Source organism: Thamnophis elegans, chromosome 2 (assembly GCF_009769535.1).
Source record: "Thamnophis elegans isolate rThaEle1 chromosome 2, rThaEle1.pri, whole genome shotgun sequence".
In the NCBI taxonomy this organism is placed as follows: Eukaryota; Metazoa; Chordata; class Lepidosauria; order Squamata; family Colubridae; genus Thamnophis; species Thamnophis elegans.
Window position 1 is genome coordinate 24984342 of NC_045542.1, and position 20411 is coordinate 25004752.

The 20411-nt window shown below is 45.1% G+C and overlaps 1 protein-coding gene across 1 annotated transcript; it reads left to right on the forward strand.

Moving 5' to 3' along the window:
- Window positions 1-1728: 1728 nt before the first annotated feature.
- On the forward strand, window positions 1729-20077 carry WNT10B (Wnt family member 10B). Its single transcript, XM_032212048.1, has 4 exons — window positions 1729-1793; window positions 11226-11488; window positions 15933-16285; window positions 19619-20077. The coding sequence occupies exons 1-4, from the start codon at window positions 1729-1731 to the stop codon at window positions 20075-20077; spliced, it is 1140 nt and encodes a 379-aa protein (XP_032067939.1).
- Window positions 20078-20411: the final 334 nt, after the last annotated feature.

Below are 20411 nucleotides of genomic sequence, written 5' to 3' on the forward strand. Positions count from 1 at the left end.
AGGAATTGAACAGCTGCTTCCCGGCTTCGGCTGCCCCCGGATGGGGAGGGGAAAACCTCGCCCAGGAGAGGCTTTAGTGAACTGCGGAGCGAGCGAGCTAGAGAAGGGGCAGGTAGATGAGGAGGAGGAGAAAGAGATCGACCGGGACACGGGCGAAAGGGGAGGGCGTCTCCCTGGTTGCTGCGACGGTAAGCTTGGCGAGGCAGGGGCGCGCTTGTGCGTGGACAGTCGGGTAGAAGAAAGGGAAGAGGAGCGCGAGGATCGTTCGGTTACATCGGGCATTCTGGGTTGTGGAGGGGCGATCTACCCTGCGGGGGTGTCGGGAGAGACTTTCCAGCTTAAGCTGCGGTAAAGGGTTTGGGCACAAGGTCCCTGGAGGAAAGCAGCGATTGCGGGAGCCTCAAAGGAAGAAATAAAGACAGGTGGGTTTCCTGCCTGGATTCATTGTTGGATTCCCATCCTCCCTCCCTCCCTCCCTCCCTCCTCTTCTGTCGGGTCACTTGTATCTTTAATAAGGTTGAACAGGCAGAAGTGCAACTGGTGCCCTTCTTTGTTGTACCCATCATATAGGAGATATTGGTATCTAGGGAATTTCTGACTGTCATCCAGAGTTCATTCAAGAAAAAAGTTTGGAAACCTTGACTCGGGGGCCATGGTGTGCATATGATTAGGGTTATAGATTGGGGACAGCCTGTCTCCCAAAGCTAGATGCAGCAGGGCACAAAGAAGAACGGGTGTCTTCTTCATTTTCTGCCTGTGAACATCTCAGGGCATCTGGTTGGCCATTGTGAGAAGCAAAGTGTGGGACTAAAATCAGCCTTGGTCCAATCTGTCTTAAGGTCTTGTTTTTTTTCAGTTGTTGGGAAGAGCTCTATCTACCATACTCCTTTTTTTCTTCCTTGGAAATATATATCCAGGCTAGTCTATGAAGCAGATGTGGTTTGAGTTGCATGAAAAAAGGGAGCTTCTGTCAGTAGCAATAATGATGATTCGATATTGCGTGTAGAAAGCAGTGTAGAAGCCATGATTTGACTTAAACTGGAGGGAATCCAATCCAGGAGGGTGAGGCTGGACTATTTCCTTAAGGGCCCTCTTTATTATTTGTTTTCATGTTTATGAAAAGTTGCCATTGACAGCAAATGTTCTGAAAAGAAGACTCCATAAGATACTCACATCATATAATAGTCCCCCATTCCAATAACCTAAGAATAATCCATAAGACAATGACAGTTTTGGGAAAGGTTAATTTTTTGCTACATGTATATCCCCCTTCTGAAAATTAAAGGAGTGCCTATCTCTTCTTGTTTTATCCTCATAACATTGTTCAAAGTAGACTGGGGTAAACTCCATAAACATAACTTCTTGGTCCATTCAACCACTGTCCATTATTCTGTGCTATCTACCTTTATATACAATAACACTTTCAGTTGAATTAGCGTTTTCTTATGAATTAGCACAAAATAAGATAAACTAACCCAACATACCACATGAAAATATATAGAATTTTAAAACTAATCCAGCTTAATGTGTTTTCTAGATGTGGCCACCAGGTCTCTATATTGTATGTGAGCTCAGCCATTGATTCTAAACAACTTGCTTTCCACCTGGTTCTTAGCTTTCCCTTTTCCAGGTTCTTCACCCCCATCCCTCCTTGGCAGGGACATGAGGGAGAGGGCGTCATCCAACCACACTAGAGGACCAACCCAACGCATCCAGGTGGAGTACAGTATGGCCCCAAGGAACCCCCATGTGAATACTTGCCTTTTTGCTGCTTGCCTCTGCCTTTGGAGAGGGTAAGTAATATGACTGTTGGGAGTGGAGGTGCCTGTTCTGGAACAGGTGGCCTCAAGAGGATGTGGGTTTTGAAATCACTTGGAAGAACTTTGGGATCAGGGCAGGAGTACCAAAGAAGAGCAGTCTACTTTAAGCACATTTTCCCTCTCTACAGAGCCAATAATAGGGTGATAACAACCTCTGCGGCTATAATCTCAGGCCAGTTTTGCTCTTTTATCCTTCCTCTTCCTGTTAAATATGAGCACAATTCCTAAATGCCAGAAAAATCTGGGTTTATAATTTAAATTGAGGGAAGCAGGAAGTAGGGCTCCCCAGAATGTGATCTTGAAGATTATTCTTGAAATGAGCTGATAGCCTCTGAGCATGCTACAGATAGCCCTCTAAACACGAGAAGGCTAGAGGGGGTGGGGGGGAATTGTAGGAAAGTAGATTGGATGACGATGCTCTTACCGTTTTTATTGTGGGAATAGTTAATAAATGTTAAGAAATGTGGAAGGTTGGTGGAATCCTCCAACCTTCTTAACAAATACCAATCGCATGCCTATCAGGGATGGGACACAGTTGGGTGAGGGAGAGTACATTTATCCACCTGCCATATTGTCAGGTGGATGACATCCATGAGTCAAGGATGGTTGCTAATGATGCTGAATGTAGAAAAAGAGTTGTATGTCATATTTCTTCATCTCAGGTGTTAGCAAGCAGCCATCATTAAGGGTGATTTTCATGTTGGCTACAATGGATGCTGTAACAGCCCTGTGTATAACAACTAGGGAAGTATTTCTGATATACATGTCTGGCGTCTTCTGCAAAGCCAAGAATTAGAATGAAGCTGAAATGGGTGTGTTGTGGCCCGCCAGTGGAGCTGGCAGCAGATTCGGACAGTGAGGAGGTTGGGGAGGAACATGGGCCAGTCTGGAGTCTGGGAAAGACTCTGATGAAGGATCTGTGTCAAAGGCAGAGAGGGGCCCAGGGCCGTATGCCAGTTATCAGCTGCCTTCAGAGTCAGACATCAGTGAGGCAGACAGACAGCTGGAGCCTGTTCCCAGTGTGCGCATGCGCAGAGTTGCCAGACAAAGGGAACAGCTAAAGAACAGGGGTCAACTTGAGAGTAAGGCCATAGGTGGATGAAGAATGACCCCTCCCAGAGGAAATAAAAGAGGAGCAAAAGAAGAGTAGAGTTTGCAGGATACAATTAATTCGCTTAATTGGTTCATGACTCTCCCAGACACCTTGCCAAATTTTGCATATATCGGCCTGGCAGCTCTCCAAGCCAGATAAGGTCTGTGACTGTAAATCCTCCCTTGAAAGATTTTGCTGGATGTGAATGAGCAGAATTCACAGCAAATTAATAAAAGGGGGTTTTGTTGGGACCAGGAGTTTGTTTTATGCTCTTGGGAAGCCTAGGTCAGAACATAGTGCTCCAGTATTAAGTCAGGTATTTTTGTGAAACTTTCCAGGCTGCTCACCTTTATGCATTCATAGAGCCTTTCTCGCTCTAATGCCCCTCCCCCCATGTGCTGTACCCAAACTCTTATTATCTCTGACAGCCCAGTTACAGGTAGTGTTTGACTTATGACCACGATTGGAACCAGAATTTCCATTGCTAAATAAAGTGGTTGTTAAACAAGTCCCACTAAATGTATGACCTTCCTTGCCAGTGTCATTAAGTGAAACTGTCATTGTTGTATGAAACGGAAGTCATTAAGCTGATCCATGACTTGGGTTGTTGGAACCAAGGGCGTAAATGGTGATCACATCACCCTGGGATACTGCAACTATCATTCGTTCCCAAGCGCCCGAATTTTCATCGTGTGATTGTAGTCGTGAGTGGGATGACCTGTCGTAAGTCACTTTTTTCAGCGCCATCATAAGTTTGAACCGACACTAAATGTATGGTGGTAAGTCAAGGACTACATGCATTGTGCTGGTCCAACACATTTAGCTAAAACATTTCAGATGGCCAAGCTAAGGATTGTAGAAAGTTCCTGCTTTGGGCCTTCGAATGCTAATCCAGTTCTAACACTAGAATAAAGGATCAATGGCCTAATGTCCTGTTCCATAATTCGGGGCGCAAGCACCATTCTTCCCCTTTTACAGACCAAGGACCTCTACCTCTTGAGAGTTTTAAACCTTGTTGAAATTTGGAAATGGGTGGCATGGGGGTTTCCTCTTTCTGCTTCCTTCCTCTCTAATCTTGAAAACACAGCATTGCTTAAGATACTCTTTCCCAGCCTGTTAACCAGACAGGTAGTAAATGAGACGTGTGTAGCCTAAGCCACGCACATTTGGAAGATACCCATTGGGAAAAACCAAAGCTTTAAAGTTAACAGGGAGAAAAAGGCATAAGGCAACCATATCCGCATTGAGTCACCTGCTTGCCACTGTTGATTGACTAGACAAGAGGCACAGCGCAGTGGCGCTTGAGAGATTCTCTACTGGAGTGTTTGTGTGAGTGGGTTTCAGAGAGAGAGAGGAATTTGAATGATCCTTTTCTGATTTTTTAGCTGTACAACTATTCAAGGGTCACCCTTGGCCTTTTTGTGGCACGTCAAGGGTTGCATTCCAAAAAGTGGGTAGATCTGGGATGGGATTCAATCTGCTTTAATTTAAACATTAACCATTTTTCCCTTTGCCCATAAAAAATACAATTTGGGAAAGTGTGGAGGGTTTCGGCCGGTGTGTGTGTGTGCACGCGCAACTTTCAGACCAAAGCCGTACCCTCAGCTGATGGCCTTCTCCCATCTCAGATGCTTTGAGGATACTCCCAGCTTCAGAGAAGAAAGAAGTCCTGCGGTCCTTTGGAGATTTACGGGCTCGTTGCAGCTTCTGTAGGCTTTAATTAATGTATGCAAGGACCGAAAGTGCCAAAACCCCTTCCTCCCTCCCCCTTTTTTTGAGAATCCAATCTAGTGCATCTCACAGCAGTAGTGGGATTCCAAAAATTTTACTACCAGTTTTGTGGGCATAGCTTGGTGGGCGTGGCATGGCTTGGTGGGCGTGGCAGAGGAAGGATACTGTAAAATTCCCATTCCCTCCCCACTCCAGGGGAAGGTTACTGCAAAATCCTCATTTCCTCTTGATCAGCTGGGACTCCGGGAGGCAGAGAATAGATGGGGGCGGGGTCAATCAGAAGTGGTATTTACTGATTCTCCGAACTACTCAAAATGTCTGTTACTGGTTCTCCAGAAGTGGTCAGAACCTGCTGAATACCATCTCTGTCTCACGGCCCTAATAGAAAATACTAGGAGTGGATATTTTCTACTCTGCAGAGGAGGAATAGAAGCCATCACACCACTCCCATAATTTATCACGTGATCACAAAAGCCTTGGGGAACTTAGCTCTGGTTTATGAGTAGCCACCATAGTTTATGATGAGCCAGTTACAGCATAGTCCTCAGCTTGTTCAGTCAGATGCATGTTCCACTGGATTCAGACAAGTTTTATCCCCAAACTGTAAGAATGCAGTCTTCGGGTACAGGTCTGCTCTCTTAAGTTGAAACCTCACTGCTTAATGTAGTTTACTTTCCAAGAATGCAACCTGCTTTTTTGATTGGCTGCAGCTATGCTTCTCTTGTACCCCTACTATGAATGAGAAACACAGATATGGCATATTTTATATTCATATTCCTGTCCCCAGTGAAAAACTGCTTTTGAGAGGGCTGGTTTGATCAAGTGAGAAAGACTGAGGCAGTGCTTGGTCTTCAGGAGAATTTGTCTGTAGGCGTTAAGGCAGAAAGCATTTGTAGTTGTTGTGAGATACTTTCCTGGAAGACTATGTGTGATGGCAATAACACAGCATGCAAGAATTGGTAAAGCTATACATCCAATTGCTATGAGGATGTCCTGAGTCCATTGGGTGGTTGCTATGGTGGCCTCTTCTCATCAGGAAACCTGGCTCCATTCCCTTTTCCCACATTCATATGTCTGTGTCTCCCACTGCCTGGGCTACTCCCACTCTACTCCCTCTGCTGCAGAGACACCCTGCTTTAGATCTGGGAGGAGCGCTGCCTTTTGTCATGGGAACATCCTTCCACTCCCCCTCCCCCATTTTTGGGTGCTGAGCCTTGGGGGGATACTTTTGATCTCCAACCTTGCTTTTATCTAGTGCCAGAGGGGGCCCAGCTAGGGAGTTTCCCCCTGCAAACTCAACCACCCAGGTGCAGCCCTCTCCCTTAGGTGGTGGAGCCTGGCTGGATGGCCAGAAAGCTTTTTTTTTTTTTTTTTTTACAATTCTGCACACATGTTTGACAAAATGCACTTAACCCGACTCTGTGTGGAAAGAGAAGCCTATGTGGAGTAAAAATTAAAATGCAGGAGATATGAGTTTTCATTGCCTATTTCTCCCACACACTCCATCAGTTTGCCTTCTGCCCCTCTGTCAGAATATAAAACCATCTAGAAGGTTTTGTAGTGGAGCCAGGGTTGGTGGCCAGGACATCTGCGTCCTCTTCTCTCTCATGGCAGAGAGAAGAGGAAAGTATGTATGTATGCATGCGTGCATGTTGGATGTGGTGGCTCAGTAGCTAAGATGCTGAGCTTGTCGATCAGAAAGGTCGGCAGTTCACCGGTTTCAATCACTAGGGCCGAATAACGAAGTGAGATCCCATTACTTGTCCCAGCTTCTGCCAAACTAGCAGTTCGAAAGTACGGAAAAAATGCAAGTAGAAAAACAGGGACCACCTTTGGTGGGAAGGTAGCAGCGTTCCGTGCACCTTCGCCGTTTAGTCATGCCAGCCACATGACCCCAGAGACATCTTCAGACAGCGCTGGCTCTTCGGCTTTGAAACGGAGATGCGCACCGCCCCCTAGAGTCAGGAACGACTAGCACATATGTGCTAGGGGAATCTTTACCTATGCATGCATCTATGTCAGTGTTTCTCAACCTTTTCATTTTCATTTTCATTTGCTGGCTGGGGAATTCTAGGAGTTGAAGTCCGGACATCTTCAAGTTGCCAAGGTTGAGAAACACTGATCTCTGTACTGTATGTGTGTGTATGTATATAATATGTGTGTGTGTACAGGTAGCCTTTGACCTACAACCATAACTGAGCCCAAAATTTCTGTTCCTAAGTGAAGCATTGGTTCAGTGAGTTTTGCTCCATTTTATGATCTTTCTTGCCACAGTTGTTAAGTGAACCACTGCAGTTGTTAAGCTAGTAACACAGTTATTAAGTGAATCTGGTTTCTCCATTGACTCTGCTTGCCAGAAGGTCACAAAAGGGGACCCCCGGGCTACTGTAATCGTCATAAATATGAACCAGTTCTCAAGCGTCTGAATTTTGATCACATGACCATAGGGATGGTGCAATGATTGTAAGTGTCAAAAAAGTCCCTTTTTTCCCCCAGCACCGTTCTAACTTCAAAGGGTCACTAAGTGAACTGTTGTCAGTTGAGGACTAACTGCATTTAAATTTATTCGCCGACCAACTCCAGTGGAGTTTCAGAACAGTTTAACTTCCTTCTTCGATTCTTTCCTGGAAGTGGAGAATATATCGCCTATCTGAATTTGGTGAAAATACATGGAAAAGAAAGAATTGTGGTGCCTGGGAAAAGAGGTGGATATGGTGCCACTCCAGCATTTTCTGTGGCATGTTACAAAGTACACTGGCAAGCCTTCCCTTGATTCACAAGCCTCTCCCTCTTTCTTGGTATTTAAGCCAGAGAGCCACTACCATTTCCTGCTGGGTTAGATTATTTATAATACATATAAATATCCTCTAATAAAACAAAGCGTAACACAACAAGCAGCTACTACCAGCTGTTACAGCTGGTCAATCAACCAATGGAACAGAAGTTGCCTTCAGAAGTTGTGGAAGCTTCATCACTGGAAACTTTCAAGAAGAGACTGGACTGCCATCTGTTAGAAATGATGCAGGGTCTGCTTGGGGGGGGGGGGTTGGACTAGATGACCTACAAGGTCCCTTCTAACTCTGATAATCTGTATCTGTATCACAAGCCGAGGTGGCGCATTGGTTAGAGTGCAGTACTGCAGGCCACTTCAGCTGACTGCTATCTGCAGTTCAGCGGTTCAAATCTCACCGGCTCAAGGTTGACTCAGCCTTCCATCCTTCCGAGGTGGGTGAAATGAGGACCCAGACTGTGGGGGCAATATGCTGACTCTGTAAACCACTTAGGGAGGGCTGAAAGCCCTATGAAGTGGTATATAAGTCTAACTGCTAACTGCTAACTATTCTGTTGTGTTGACTGGTCTGGTGGTTAGGAATAATTTTACTCAGTCAGTGACTGGCCCCTTAATTGGAGATTTTGGACATAGCCAAACAACCATATTAAAGTAATATTCATCAGTTACTGCTCTGGCAGAAAAGTATGTCACGGAATGCACCTGCTCAGATTGATGAATCCTATTCTATCTCAGTAACAAGTGTGGCAATTGATGCTACCATTACAGTTTTAATGTGGGGATAGTTAAATGTGATTGGTGGAGTCCTCCAACCTTGAACTTGACCCTGTGGTGACAAAGGGATTAGAATGCAGTACTGCAGGCTAATTCTGCCAACTGCCAACAGTTCGATCCTGACCAGCTGAAGGTTGACTTAATGAGGAGCCAGATTGTTGGGGGCAATAGGCTGACTTTGTAAACCGCTTTTTTTAGTTGAGTGAGTGTAGGTGAGTGTTTGAGAGAGTACATTTATCCACCTGTCAGATTTCAGGTAAATGTCAAATGCACAGTCTGTGACCCGTTGGCTAATTTTGAACACCGGTCTAGCACTTTTCTGAAAGAGGGTTAAATGTGTGTCCATGGATGGAGGCAAAAGGACACTGTATAAAGCAGAGTGGCCATTGATTGTGAGCTACCTGTATCTTCAGCTAGACTTGCAATAGAATTCCAGTGACGGCAGCTAATCCAGTTTTGTTCCCATGGCTGGCCGCACCTGAAAGTAGATGAAGAACAGCCATAGTATTAGAGCAGAGCAGGCAAAATTGTGCCATTCCAAGGGCCAGGTAATTGAAATAGTAATAAAGACAGCCATTTGAGATCTCTTGTTGGCAGAAGCATGGGAAGAAAAATTGTCATGCGACAAAAGCCGTAACAGGCAGTTAGCAGAACTCTACTTTTTTTTTACATTGTAGATCACTTGAGAGTGTTAGTCCTAATTTTTAAACATAGATCCAGAGCTCCTTTGAAAGAAAGCTCTACTTATTTTTTTTTTTAAAAAAGGTCTTTCAAAAGCGTGCTAGAGCTTTACTTACTAGGAGTGTACATAAGAGAAGATGAGAGGATGCTGATTAGATTTTTGAAAAGTGCTGGTCAACCATATGTGAGTAACCAAATACCTAGATCAGTGATGGCTAATCTTTTTGTTGAGGGGTGCCAAAAGCGGGAGGAATGTGGGGAGGCCACACACGGACATGCCCACACTCAGTTGCCCATTGGGCCATTTTTCTCCCTCCAGAGGCTTCAGGGAAGCCTCCTGAGGTGGAAAATCGCCGGAAATCAGTCTGCCAGCACGTGCATGTGTGCTGGCACTGACAGGGTAATGCCTCACATACCCTCAGAAACAGCTCTGCGTGTCACCTGTGCATTGGTGGGTTACGACTGGTACGCCCCAGTACGGGCGTACCAGTGCCTGCCGGGAGCACTAGATACCATTCCAGTACGGTGCTCTGGAGGGCCCACCCGCCCACCCATGTGCCTTATCAGTATTTGACCTGTTCAGGGCTTCTGCGCACCAAGCATACGGCACCTACGTGATGCCCCACCAAGTAGCTAAAGCGTCACAGAGTGTCGCAGGCAGTAAGTACACACGTGCTGCACGCGTTCAGGTGGTGGACACCCAGCCCCGTTGCACTGTACCGGTTGCACTGGGATCCGGAACCCACACTGCACCTGTGGCATGTGTATCACAGGTTCTCCATCATGGACCTAGATCAATGTTTGATCTCCTGGAATTCTGAGAAGCCCACATCTCTTGAAGCTGCCAAATTGTAGCACCAACAATTTGTAGAAAAATACAGGTGGTAGGCACTCGGTATCCGGTTTTTCCTGCAACCTAACCCAAATGGCTACTGTAGTAAGGGTAGGTTTTCAGCAACATAAAGTGGCTGATAGGATCTTGGCAGATCCCAACCCTGTCGACACCCACATAGCCATGCTAGTGATGAATCATGCTAGGTTGTATCAGTGGTCAAAATGATTTCAGGAGAGAAGCCCTTTCACTACTTGGAAACTAGGTCAGCTAAAGATGACTCCAAATCAACTTAGCTCTGTACTGAGGAGGCGGCAAAGGCAACCCTGGTCTATGGTATGTGGGAATTTGCCTTGGGAGACAGGGGAATGATGAGATGCTGCCTAGGGAACAGTTAGATAAGGGGACGAGAGGGAACCCGCGGTTGCATAACAGGCAGAGAAAGCGACTCAGAAAGGAACTCCCTCTAACGTATCAGGCTGTTAACGGAGACAGCCAGAGATTTATACTTTCAGATTTGTAAGATTCTGCTAATGTAGCCTTGCAATAAAGTAGAATTACCTCATCTGGTTGTGTTTGTTGTCTGATCTACCTGGGAAGCCTGACACCCTGGGAGGACACAGGATAAAAAAAAGTGGTTGCCGGGCATGTTGATGCTACAATTAGGATGTCAGCCTTCCCAGACAAACCAGATAAGAAATACAACTAGATAAACTAATTCTGCTTAATTGTAAGGTTACTTTAACAGAATCTTGCAAGTCTGAGAGTACAAACTTCCCACTATCGCTTTTAATTGCTTGATCCATTAGGGCAGGTCCTTCCTAAGTTTCTTTCTCTGACCATTAAGTCTAGGGGTGGGATTCAAAATTTTTGGCAAGGGTTGCTCCACAGTTGCTGGGTGGCCATGGCCATGGTGGTCGGGGTGCAGCCTCCTGCACCCCGACGGGTGGGGGCATATTTGCTGTCTCTGGGCTCCAGAGGTTTTCCTCGAGCCTCAAGGAGGGCGAAAACAGCCTTTGGAGGCCCTCTGGAGGCCAGAAACGGGCTCATTTCCAGCCTTCCTGAACTTCCGGTAGGCCCATTTTTCACCCTCCCCGAGTATCTGCATGCGCCCTGCATTTACCTGTATCCAAAATGGGCCGAATGGGGACTCCTGGGAGGGGTGGGGCAGAGTGGGCAGGGCCAGCCAGGAGTGGGATTTGAGGGTTCTCTGAACTGCACAGAATCTTAGCTAGAGGTTCTCCCAAATCCCTGCAAAGGGGCTCCTGCCTCTCTTGGATGCTCATTTTTTCCAATGAGCATCTCTTTGTCTCATTTGCCAAGGTGAGCCACACATTCCATTGCATCAGGAATGCACAATTGAATCTCCCCCCTCCCTCCACCACTCTCTCTTTCTTTCCCTCTCTCTTTCCTAAGCCTAAGTCATTCTTACTCCGAGATCAAGCAATAAAATGCTTCCTGCCCATTTTCTCTTTTCCTCTCAATTTTTTCTTTCTCTTTCAGAATGCTGGGCCACAGTTCCTTGGGACCCAAAGTGCTGGCAGAATCTGTTCTGAATTCTAATGCCATGTGCATGACCTTGCCCTGGCTGAGCCGACGCCAGTTTGGACTCTGTGTACGCAGCCCAGAAGTGATGGCTTCAGCCTTACAGGGCATCCACCTTGCCCTCCACGAGTGCCAATACCAGTTGCAAGAGAGGCGCTGGGATTGTTCGGACCTGAGTCGTGGGGGCACTGTGCTTCTTAACAGTGCCCTTCTGAAGAGAGGTGAGCGGAGGATTACATGGGAGAAAATGCTGGGCAGAGGACTGAGTTTTTTTCCCCATCTTCGTTGGGGTTGGGGTGGGCAATAAAATTAGGAGTTGGTTCATCTCTCACTGTCCATGATCCCCATTCTATCCTCTCCTTTCCCCCTTTACTGATCTAGTGCCCACAGAAAGGAAGTAATATGGGATTACAGAAAAACAAGGAAGAATGTCAGCATAACTGGGCAACTTGGCATGAATAGATCTATATTAAAAATGTAAATGCAAGCACCCCGAAGGAAGCCGTGGCAAGACCATGCCTGTGGATCTTTGTGTGTAGAAAGGGAACCTGCAGTATTTTGTTTCAGGTTTAGCTGGTCATCATTTAGTTCAGGGGTGTCAAACTAAAGGCCCATGGGCCACATCCAGCCCGCGGGGTGCTTAAATCTGGCCCGCAGGGCCCACCTGGAAACAGTGAAGGACCAGGTCGCTGTGCCTCTGCCAGTGAAAACACACAGCCTTTCCGAGCCCCATTTTTTCTGGTAGAGGGTTGTAGCAGGCTGTTTCAGCTGAAAGCAGAGCTTGGGAGCCTGTTTTCACTGGCAGAGCACTCGGGCCTCCACAGGCACCTCTGATACGAGTGACGTCGAGCTGACCATGCCCATCCTGGACACACCCACCCCAGCCCCACCAAAGTCAAACCCAACCCTGATGCAGCCCTCAATGAAATCAAGTTTGGTACCCCTGATTTAGTTACTAAGCCTCTTGGATAAAATCCTTTCTTTCCCCCATGGCTCCTTAAAGGCTTCAATATAAATTGTTTTGAACATTTGATTTGTTTCATGAAGATATGTTGCAGGTCATTAGAAATTTAAAAAGTGGGAGAGCAGGGCTGGTGAGTGAAATTGACCTGGCTCATGAGCTTCTGCACCTAGAAAGTTTTGTGAGAATAAAAATAAAAAATCTGTCATCATTTAAAAACATTAGCTTTTAATTACTCCTCCTGGATTATTTTTAAAATGCTACAGTAGGCATTAAAAGAGCCATGGTGGCACAGTGATTAGAATGCAGTACTGCAGGCTAACTCACTGCTCACTCCAGGAGTTCAATCCTGACGGACTCAAGGGTGACTCAGCCTTCCATCCTTCTGAGGTGGATAAAATGAGGACCCAGATTGTCAGGGGCAATAGGCTGACTCTGTAAACCACTTAGAGAGGGCTGTAAAGCGCTATATAAGTCTAAGTGCCATTGCTATTGCTATTGTATGCAAAACACTGAATTAGGCAGTCTTTTTGCCTTGCTGCAAAAAGAAAATGTGAAGAACTTTCTCTGCCGTGGTAAGTCACGGAAATAAGGAGGGCAAAGGGGTTCAAAGAACAACTCTATAGTAAAGCTGACCCTTTTACAGATACTTGCTGCATCTATGCACTGATGCAAACTCCATTTATGGACCCTTCAAACAGCTTCACTGAATTTTTGGAATTATGGGTAACACTTTAAAAAAAGGAAGAACAGGGAAATTTAGGGTTTCCCCTAAATTAGGGTTATTGAAAGGCATGAGGCTAAATGTATCTATGATTGAGAGTAAAGGGGGGGGTATTTTAGTGACTAAAAGGGTAGTGAGTAAATAATGTGCCTTAGTAAGTTTAGTGCGCCAATTTTATTTCTGATTTTGTCCCAGTCCCTCCCAAAAGAAAAATCTGGGATAATTATGCCCTTGAAAACTGTTGATTTGTCAACACAGTTTAGATGTTCTCTGAAAGCTGAAAAATGGATGTAGATAGCTGGGCCTTGAGTTGCTACCCCTGATTTAACTATTAATCCAGTTTGGATGTTGAAACCAAAAGTTACTGGGCCGTGGCCCAGGAATTGGAGGCCCCTGGTCTAAGCTATCTGAAATGAATTCTTCCTTCATTGTACATTGTACTATACAGCCAACTATTTTCAGTTTGAAAGTAAAATTGGTTGAACCAGGAAGAGGAATAAGTTAAGGTGGTAGGGTGGGATGTAATTCCTGTAGGGCTGCTGTCAGCAAATAGCTGACAGATTTGCTTCAAACTGGGAGATGGCAGCAAATAAATTTGATAATAATAATCTTTGCCCCATCACCTCAAAATGGTGTCTGGCTAACTCCCACTAACTAGGAGCAGCAGCAGCCACCAGCTGTTCCTTTTCCTTGCATCAGTAAGGATCTGCTGCTGAGCCTCTGACTTCTTTGCTGGCTCGCTCTCATTGTCTCCTTCCTCTGTGCCCATATCTGTGTTGTGGAGAGGGGATCCTTGGCTGTGAACTCCAACTCCTAGCATCCCTCACCATTAGCCATACTTGGGGGAACACTGGGAGTTGAGGTTTGGCAACATTAGAGGGGGGGCAAAGTTAAGAGGACCATCATCATCCTCTTAAGGAATGGACAAACCTGACAGTAACTGCTTGGGCACAGTCTTCAGGAAAGGGGTAATTTGTAGAACGTGACCCATCAAAACCGCGCTCGACTAAGCCACGCCCGATTAAACCACGTCGCTGACGTCATCAACAGGGCGACAACAGCCAGCACGGAGAAAGAAGGGCGCTTTAAATAGCGCTTTGAAAGCAAGCCGATTCAACTTAAGGTAAGGGTTAGGGTTAGGTTTAGGGTTAGGTTAAGGGTTAGGATTAGGTTTAGGGTTAGGTTTAGGGTTAGGTTTAGGGTTAGGTTAAGGGTTAGGTTTAGGGTTAGGATTAGGTTAAGGGTTAGGTTAAGGGTTAGGGTTAGGTTTAGGTTTAGGGTTAGGTTAAGGGTTAGGATTAGGTTAAGGGTTAGGTTAAGGGTTAGGTTAAGGGTTAGGGTTAGGTTTAGGTTAAGTTTAGGGTTAGGTTTAGGATTAGGTTTAGGGGGGTTAGGTTTAGGTTTAGGGGTTAATTTTAGGTTTAGGGTTTACAGCGTGCTTCTGTCTCCGCACTGTTGTCGCCCTGTTGATGACATCAGCGACGCAGTTTAGTCGGGCGCGGTTTAGTCGAGCACGGTTTTATGGTGGAAACTTTGTAGAAGACTCTTGACCACAAGTGGAGTTGGGAAAGAAGGCACCCTTGATGGTGGATTCCTGACTTGAAAAGGTATGAGCAGGAGGAATCCTGCCAAAAGCCACAGCAACAATTCATTGCTTTTGCTCCCTTTTCTCCCTAGCTGGACCAACAACTGGGAGCAGTGAATAGCAGTGATTCTGATGCTGTCCGCATCTGTGTTCTGTGGGTGGCATGGCAGCAAGCATCGTCTCCCAGGTGGAGGGAGCAGCTGAGAGCATTTTGCTAAAGCTTGCCTGGTCATGGCTGCCCTTCTTTACGCCCCTGCCTTTCTTCCCAGGTGCTGCCTCACCCAGGCCTCTTGCCTTGGTTGTGTTAAGAGTGGCCAACACCTGATTCTAGAGGCAAATTGGCAGGCATCTCTTTTCTTTTGTCCTTTGCATCTCTTTTATTAATTGAGCTTTGAAGGAGCCGGTTCTAAATTTAAACCCGAGTTCAAAGCGAGGCCTCTGGGCAGGCAAGAGCTGGAGCAAGCTCCAACCCAAGCACCTGGGCTGAGCCGCTGCTTGATGTGTCAGCTGCTGCTTGATGTGTCATGAGTTTGGTAGGGCTCATCTGCGTGCACAGGAATAGGAGAAGCATCAGGAGACTAATGAAGAATGGATTAGGAGGAAATGCCTAATAGGTACCAGGGACTAGAGGCATTGTGATGATAGATACCATGGCTAATTTACATTATAAAGCAAGTCTGTATCAATTTATAAACAACAATCAAGAAGAAAAATACCAGCTCTAGGCACGTGTGATGCTTGGCAGTCCTAATGAGTTCAACGCAACATAAGTAGGAATATGGCTGTTTCTCAACCTGATGTTCTCCAGACCTGTTGAACTGAAGCGCATTAATTCCTAACTTGCCCAACAATTGTGTGATTTTACAAAATGTTGAGTCCACCGTATCTGGAGGCATCAGCTTACAGAAGGCTGTAGGCAAGGGCATATTTAGGCTGTGGAGTAATTTAGGAGTAATTGTTTTTCCCAAGGGAATCCTGGGATTAGTGCATTAGTGAGGCAGGAAGATTCAGAAGTTCTTTAGGTAAGCAAGCTGTAATAACTCATCCATACTATGAAGATAAATAGTTTTAGAGTAGATTTTCAGAGACCACCCACAGCTTTAATTCAATTTGAATTATTAGCTGTTACATAGGCACACATGCTTTATTTGATGAAAGGGTGACAATCCATCTTTCTTCAACCCCAAATGAGGGAGGATGATGTAAAGTGGACAGAGTACTGTAGCCCTCAATTTTTTAAAAGCGAAGGAATTGTGGTGGGATTAAGGAGACATTGACCCCTGCTGATTTTACACCTAAATGCCCCAAAATCAACATCACCTTGAACACAAATAGTACTTCTAATGGCTTGAACCTCTAGCAAACTTTCTACTCATCACTGTGTCTGCTTCCTAGGCTTCCGGGAAAGCGCCTTTGTCTTCTCCTTGCTAGCAGCTGGTGTGACCCATGCAGTGGCAACTGCATGCAGTCTGGGGGAACTACAAAGTTGTGGCTGTGCCAGACAAGGCACGGAGAACCAGAAACTGAAACTCAGCCAGCTGCAGTCTCTAAGCCGGGGCAAGAGCCCGCCCCCTATGCCATCCTCGTTGTGGGGACAGCCTAGCCCACAGGACACCTGGGAATGGGGTGGCTGCAGTGCAGACTTTGGATATGCCCAGAGGTTTGCCCGGCATTTTTTGGACCCACGAAGAAAACCCCGTGATGCCCATGCTCGGATGCAGCTACACAGTCACCGTGTGGGCAGAAAGGTAAGACGTGAATCTTGGGTGGGGTTTTGGAGGATGGAAGTGTTGTCCAGTAATATGTGGCATAATGAAAGCTCTGCGAAAGGGTAATCATGAAGACAAATCTTATTGCTACAATTCTGCCACAGTTGCATTACTTGGTGTTAGTAATAGTTAATCTATTTCTGTTATCTGGTATAGTTTTCAATATTCTCAGAATTCATTGGGTTTTTTTTTTTAATGTTTATTGCTAATGTGCAGCTATCATGGCCATGGAGGAGTTGGGTTTGGGAACTTAAAGTTGATAATGTCAAATGTGGCTCAACTAAATTCAGATTCTTTGCCCAAACCATGTGTTGAGACACTGGTGTGCAAGAAAAATACATTCTAACAACCTACTCTCAAAGGGAAAGTGCCTGCTGTGTTTCTGCATGATTTACCATTCTAATTATGCTTGCTTCCATTCAGGAATTCTACTGTATTTCTGCATTACATGCAAAGATTTAGCATAATTATTTATGTTATTTATTCCCAATAGAGGGAGGCATTAGGATTTTCTTCTTTTGCATGAACTTCTGATGGAGCTTGCTTCTATTAATCAAGCAGCATGCTTGGAGTAGCTGAACTAACAGAAATACAATTGCTTGGCTCCTCTAAAGAAACTTTCTCATATGAGAGATTAAACCGTGCTAAATTGGTGCAACCCTCTGGATAATAAGAAATTTGGGAGCAAGTTTATAGATCTACTTTAAAAATTGTCTGCATACATCATCATCCAAAATGGAGGCATTCTGCAGAATTCAAGCAAGAAAACTGGAAAATTAGTTATTTTCTAAAAACATGAATGTGGGTTTATTTGACTGTCTGAGAGTATGTTCTATTGTAGAACATTTTCCAGGTTTGTCCTGATTTTGCTTATGGGTGCATTTAAAATATTGAGACCAAAGGTGGTATTCAGCTGGGTTCTCTTCAGTTCAGGCGAACCAGGAGCGTTGGCTGAGGGAGGGTCCACCCACCCGCCCCAATGTAATGCGAGAGCATTGCGTATGCGCAGAAGGTAGTGCGCATGCACAGATGAGGCATGAGCGAAGCATGCACGAGCGCTTGCATTTGCAAACTAGTAGGGAAGGTAAGTGAATCCCAATTCTGATTGAGACTATAATGGATAGAACTTGGAAAAGCAATAACATAGGTTTTAGAATGAATTACCGGTAAACTGAAATGCACCATTGCCTATGAGCTTGGCGGCTATGTAGGAGACATGCCTCTGAGAGGCGGAGCCATGCCACTCTCCAGCCATTGTTTCCCTATTAATATTCCTTGTGGTTGCACTGTAGAGAAAATGTTAGGTCTCCATGATCAACTGCTTTGGATAGACATGTCCAACATTAAATTAACCAGTACCTTTACAAGTCACCAAGTAAATGATCATCATCATGTCTTATGGCAAAGAATTACTCAAGTTCATGATTCACTATGTGAAGGAGTGCTTTCTGCGATCTGTTTTAAATCTTCTCATCCACCTCATAGTATTTGTAATATTTTTGAGACAAGTTGAAGACCTTTTCATTATGCCAGGAATGTTTTTATCCATCTATTAGATCCCTCTTTTTCCCCAAGCTAAAGAGTTTGGAAGACTAGGTTTTGTCCTCATAGGGAAAATGTTTAGCTCTTAACATATTTTTCCCAGCTCTGTTAGATATTTTTCCCGCAAATGTGGCAACAAAAAACTATCCACATCTCATTCCTGATGTGCATGTACTATGCATTTATATAGGGTTATGATAGGGTTAGCATTTTTATTCTGTTTCTTTTCTAATCCTCCCTCGCATGAAATCTGTCTTTTCTATACTGAGGAGTCAATACTTTCACTGAGATACTCTTTACAATCCCAAGATCATTTTTCCTGGTTGGTTAAAGACAGCTCAAAGCCCATCAGTGTAAATGTGAAATTAGAGGGGTTTTTGTTCCAACATGTATCACTTCACACTCACTTAAATTGAATTCCATTTGCTGTTTGGCTTACCATTCACCCAGCTTGAAGAGATCCCTCTGGTGCTCATCACAATCCCGCCTAGTTGTTTTTTACCTCTTAGAATATTTCAGTGTCATCCATAAACTCAGCCAGCTCATTGCTTATTTCTCAAGATTGTTTATGAATATCCTTGTGGGATTCTACTTCTTTCCTCTTTGAGAGATTTACCCATTCAATCCTATTTGGGGGATTTTAAAAAAAACCAGTTAGTTTTTAAAGGATGCATCCTCTTATCCATTGATGCTAAGTTTACTCAAAAAGTTTTGAAAAGGAAAATTCTCAAAGGTGTTTTTTTTAATCCAGGTACAGGTATATTGTGTTGACAGAGTCAGCTGTAATTGGTACTCTCAAAAACCTCTAAAAGGTTGGAGAGGCAGGTGGCATACATATCAGAAGTGGTATTCATCTGGTTCTGATCAGTTCTGGGGAACCAGTAGCGGAAATTTTGAATAGTTCGGAGAACCAGGAAATACCACTTCTGACTGACCCTGCCCCCATCTGTTCTCTACCTCCTGAGTCCCATCTGATCGAGAGGGAATGAGGATTTTGCAATAACCTTCCCCTGGAGTGGGGAGGGAATGGAGATTTTACAGTATCCTTCCCCTGCCACACCCACCAAGCCATGCCACACCCACCAAGCCACGCCCACAAAACCAGTAGTAAAAAAAATTTAATCCCACTACTGATACATGTCTACATGAAAGCTACTTCTAAATATATATATCCACATATACTCATGGATAAGCCCATTCATGGATAAGATGACTCATTTTTTTAACTAAATACCATGAAAAATAGATACTGTAATCTATGGATTACCCAATGATAAGCCAATTGTGGAAATTAAAACATGCCAACATTTTGAGCACTAGCTTACCTATGAGTGGCACATTTTTGGTTAAAAGTTTGAGGGACGGTTTATTCGTGAATGTGAGTACTTGTAAGTTATATACAACGTTTTGGTATTGGAAGCTCAACTAGAAAGGTAAGGGAATTCTGTAAGACTCCAGACTAGAAAATGACTGGCTTGTCTCACAGACTAAAGATAGTTGAGATAACACCTCCAACTTATTTGGCTGATGCTTTCTTAGCTTTCTCATGTAAGTGCATGGCTAAATTATGGATTGGCCTGATAAAAAAAAATCTATGAAATATATGCTGGCTTTCGATTCTCTGGGGAAAAAATAGATACATTTCAATCAGTATCTCTGCTCCCTTTCCACAGGTACCAGGAATTTCAACTCCTTAGTGGGGTCAAAAAAGCAAGGGATTTCAACCATTTTTTTTTACAGCTAACCTTCCCTTCTGGTCTCTCTTGGCAGGTGGTGTCAGAGCTGAGCAAGCGAAGGTGTAAATGTCACGGCCCTTCTGGAAGCTGCCAGTTTCGGACATGTTGGTTAGCAGCCCCTGATTTTCGCCACGTGGGTTCCATCTTACGGGATCGAATGGACCATGCCGCACTCTCGCGGCTGGACAACAGAAACTCGGGAGCCTTCTGGCCACGACTCCACAGCTCCCACCTGGCCAAGCACCTCATCTTCTATGAATCCTCCCCTGATTTCTGTGAGCCAGATCCGAGCCTAGGTTCCTCAGGCACCCACGGCCGCCCTTGCGTCAAGAGCAGCCCGCAGCCAAATGGCTGTAGCAGCCTGTGCTGTGGGCGCGGCCACAACATGCTGCAGGAGGTGCGAGCTCAGCGTTGCCAGTGCCGCTTCCATTGGTGCTGCCATGTGCAGTGTGAGGAGTGTCCTTCCACAGAGTGGGTTAGTGTCTGCAAATGAATAGGGAAGGCCTGACCCCTTACACCGTGCTCCAGCCAGCCATGTGACAAGTGCCTGCTGCAATATCAGCCATAGTGATCAGAAGACAAGCTTTGGGCTGCTGACCTGCTTTCGGTGGGTCCATTGCTCCGTCCTGGAAACATACCTGATCCTTCCAAGAGAAGAATTGCTTCCAATAGAGGGTGAGCAACAAGGAAGAACCCCTCAAAGAGATACTCTTTTTTCCTTCTCTTGACCGCCAGCTTGGTCCTATCCCAGTTTATTGCAAACTGCCCTATATGATTTCATGGGTGGAGAATAGACTTGATCCTGTCCTGCCCTGCAGGAAGAAACA

Excerpts from the sequence above, each read along its gene's own strand:
- WNT10B (XM_032212048.1), top strand. The coding sequence starts at position 1,729 with ATGGCCCCAAGGAACCCCCATGTGAATACTTGCCTTTTTGCTGCTTGC. Across the intron at positions 1,794-11,225 it reads TGCCTCTGCCTTTGGAGAGG|AATGCTGGGCCACAGTTCCT; the intron begins GTAAGTAATATG and ends TTTCTCTTTCAG. Across the intron at positions 11,489-15,932 it reads CAGTGCCCTTCTGAAGAGAG|GCTTCCGGGAAAGCGCCTTT; the intron begins GTGAGCGGAGGA and ends TCTGCTTCCTAG.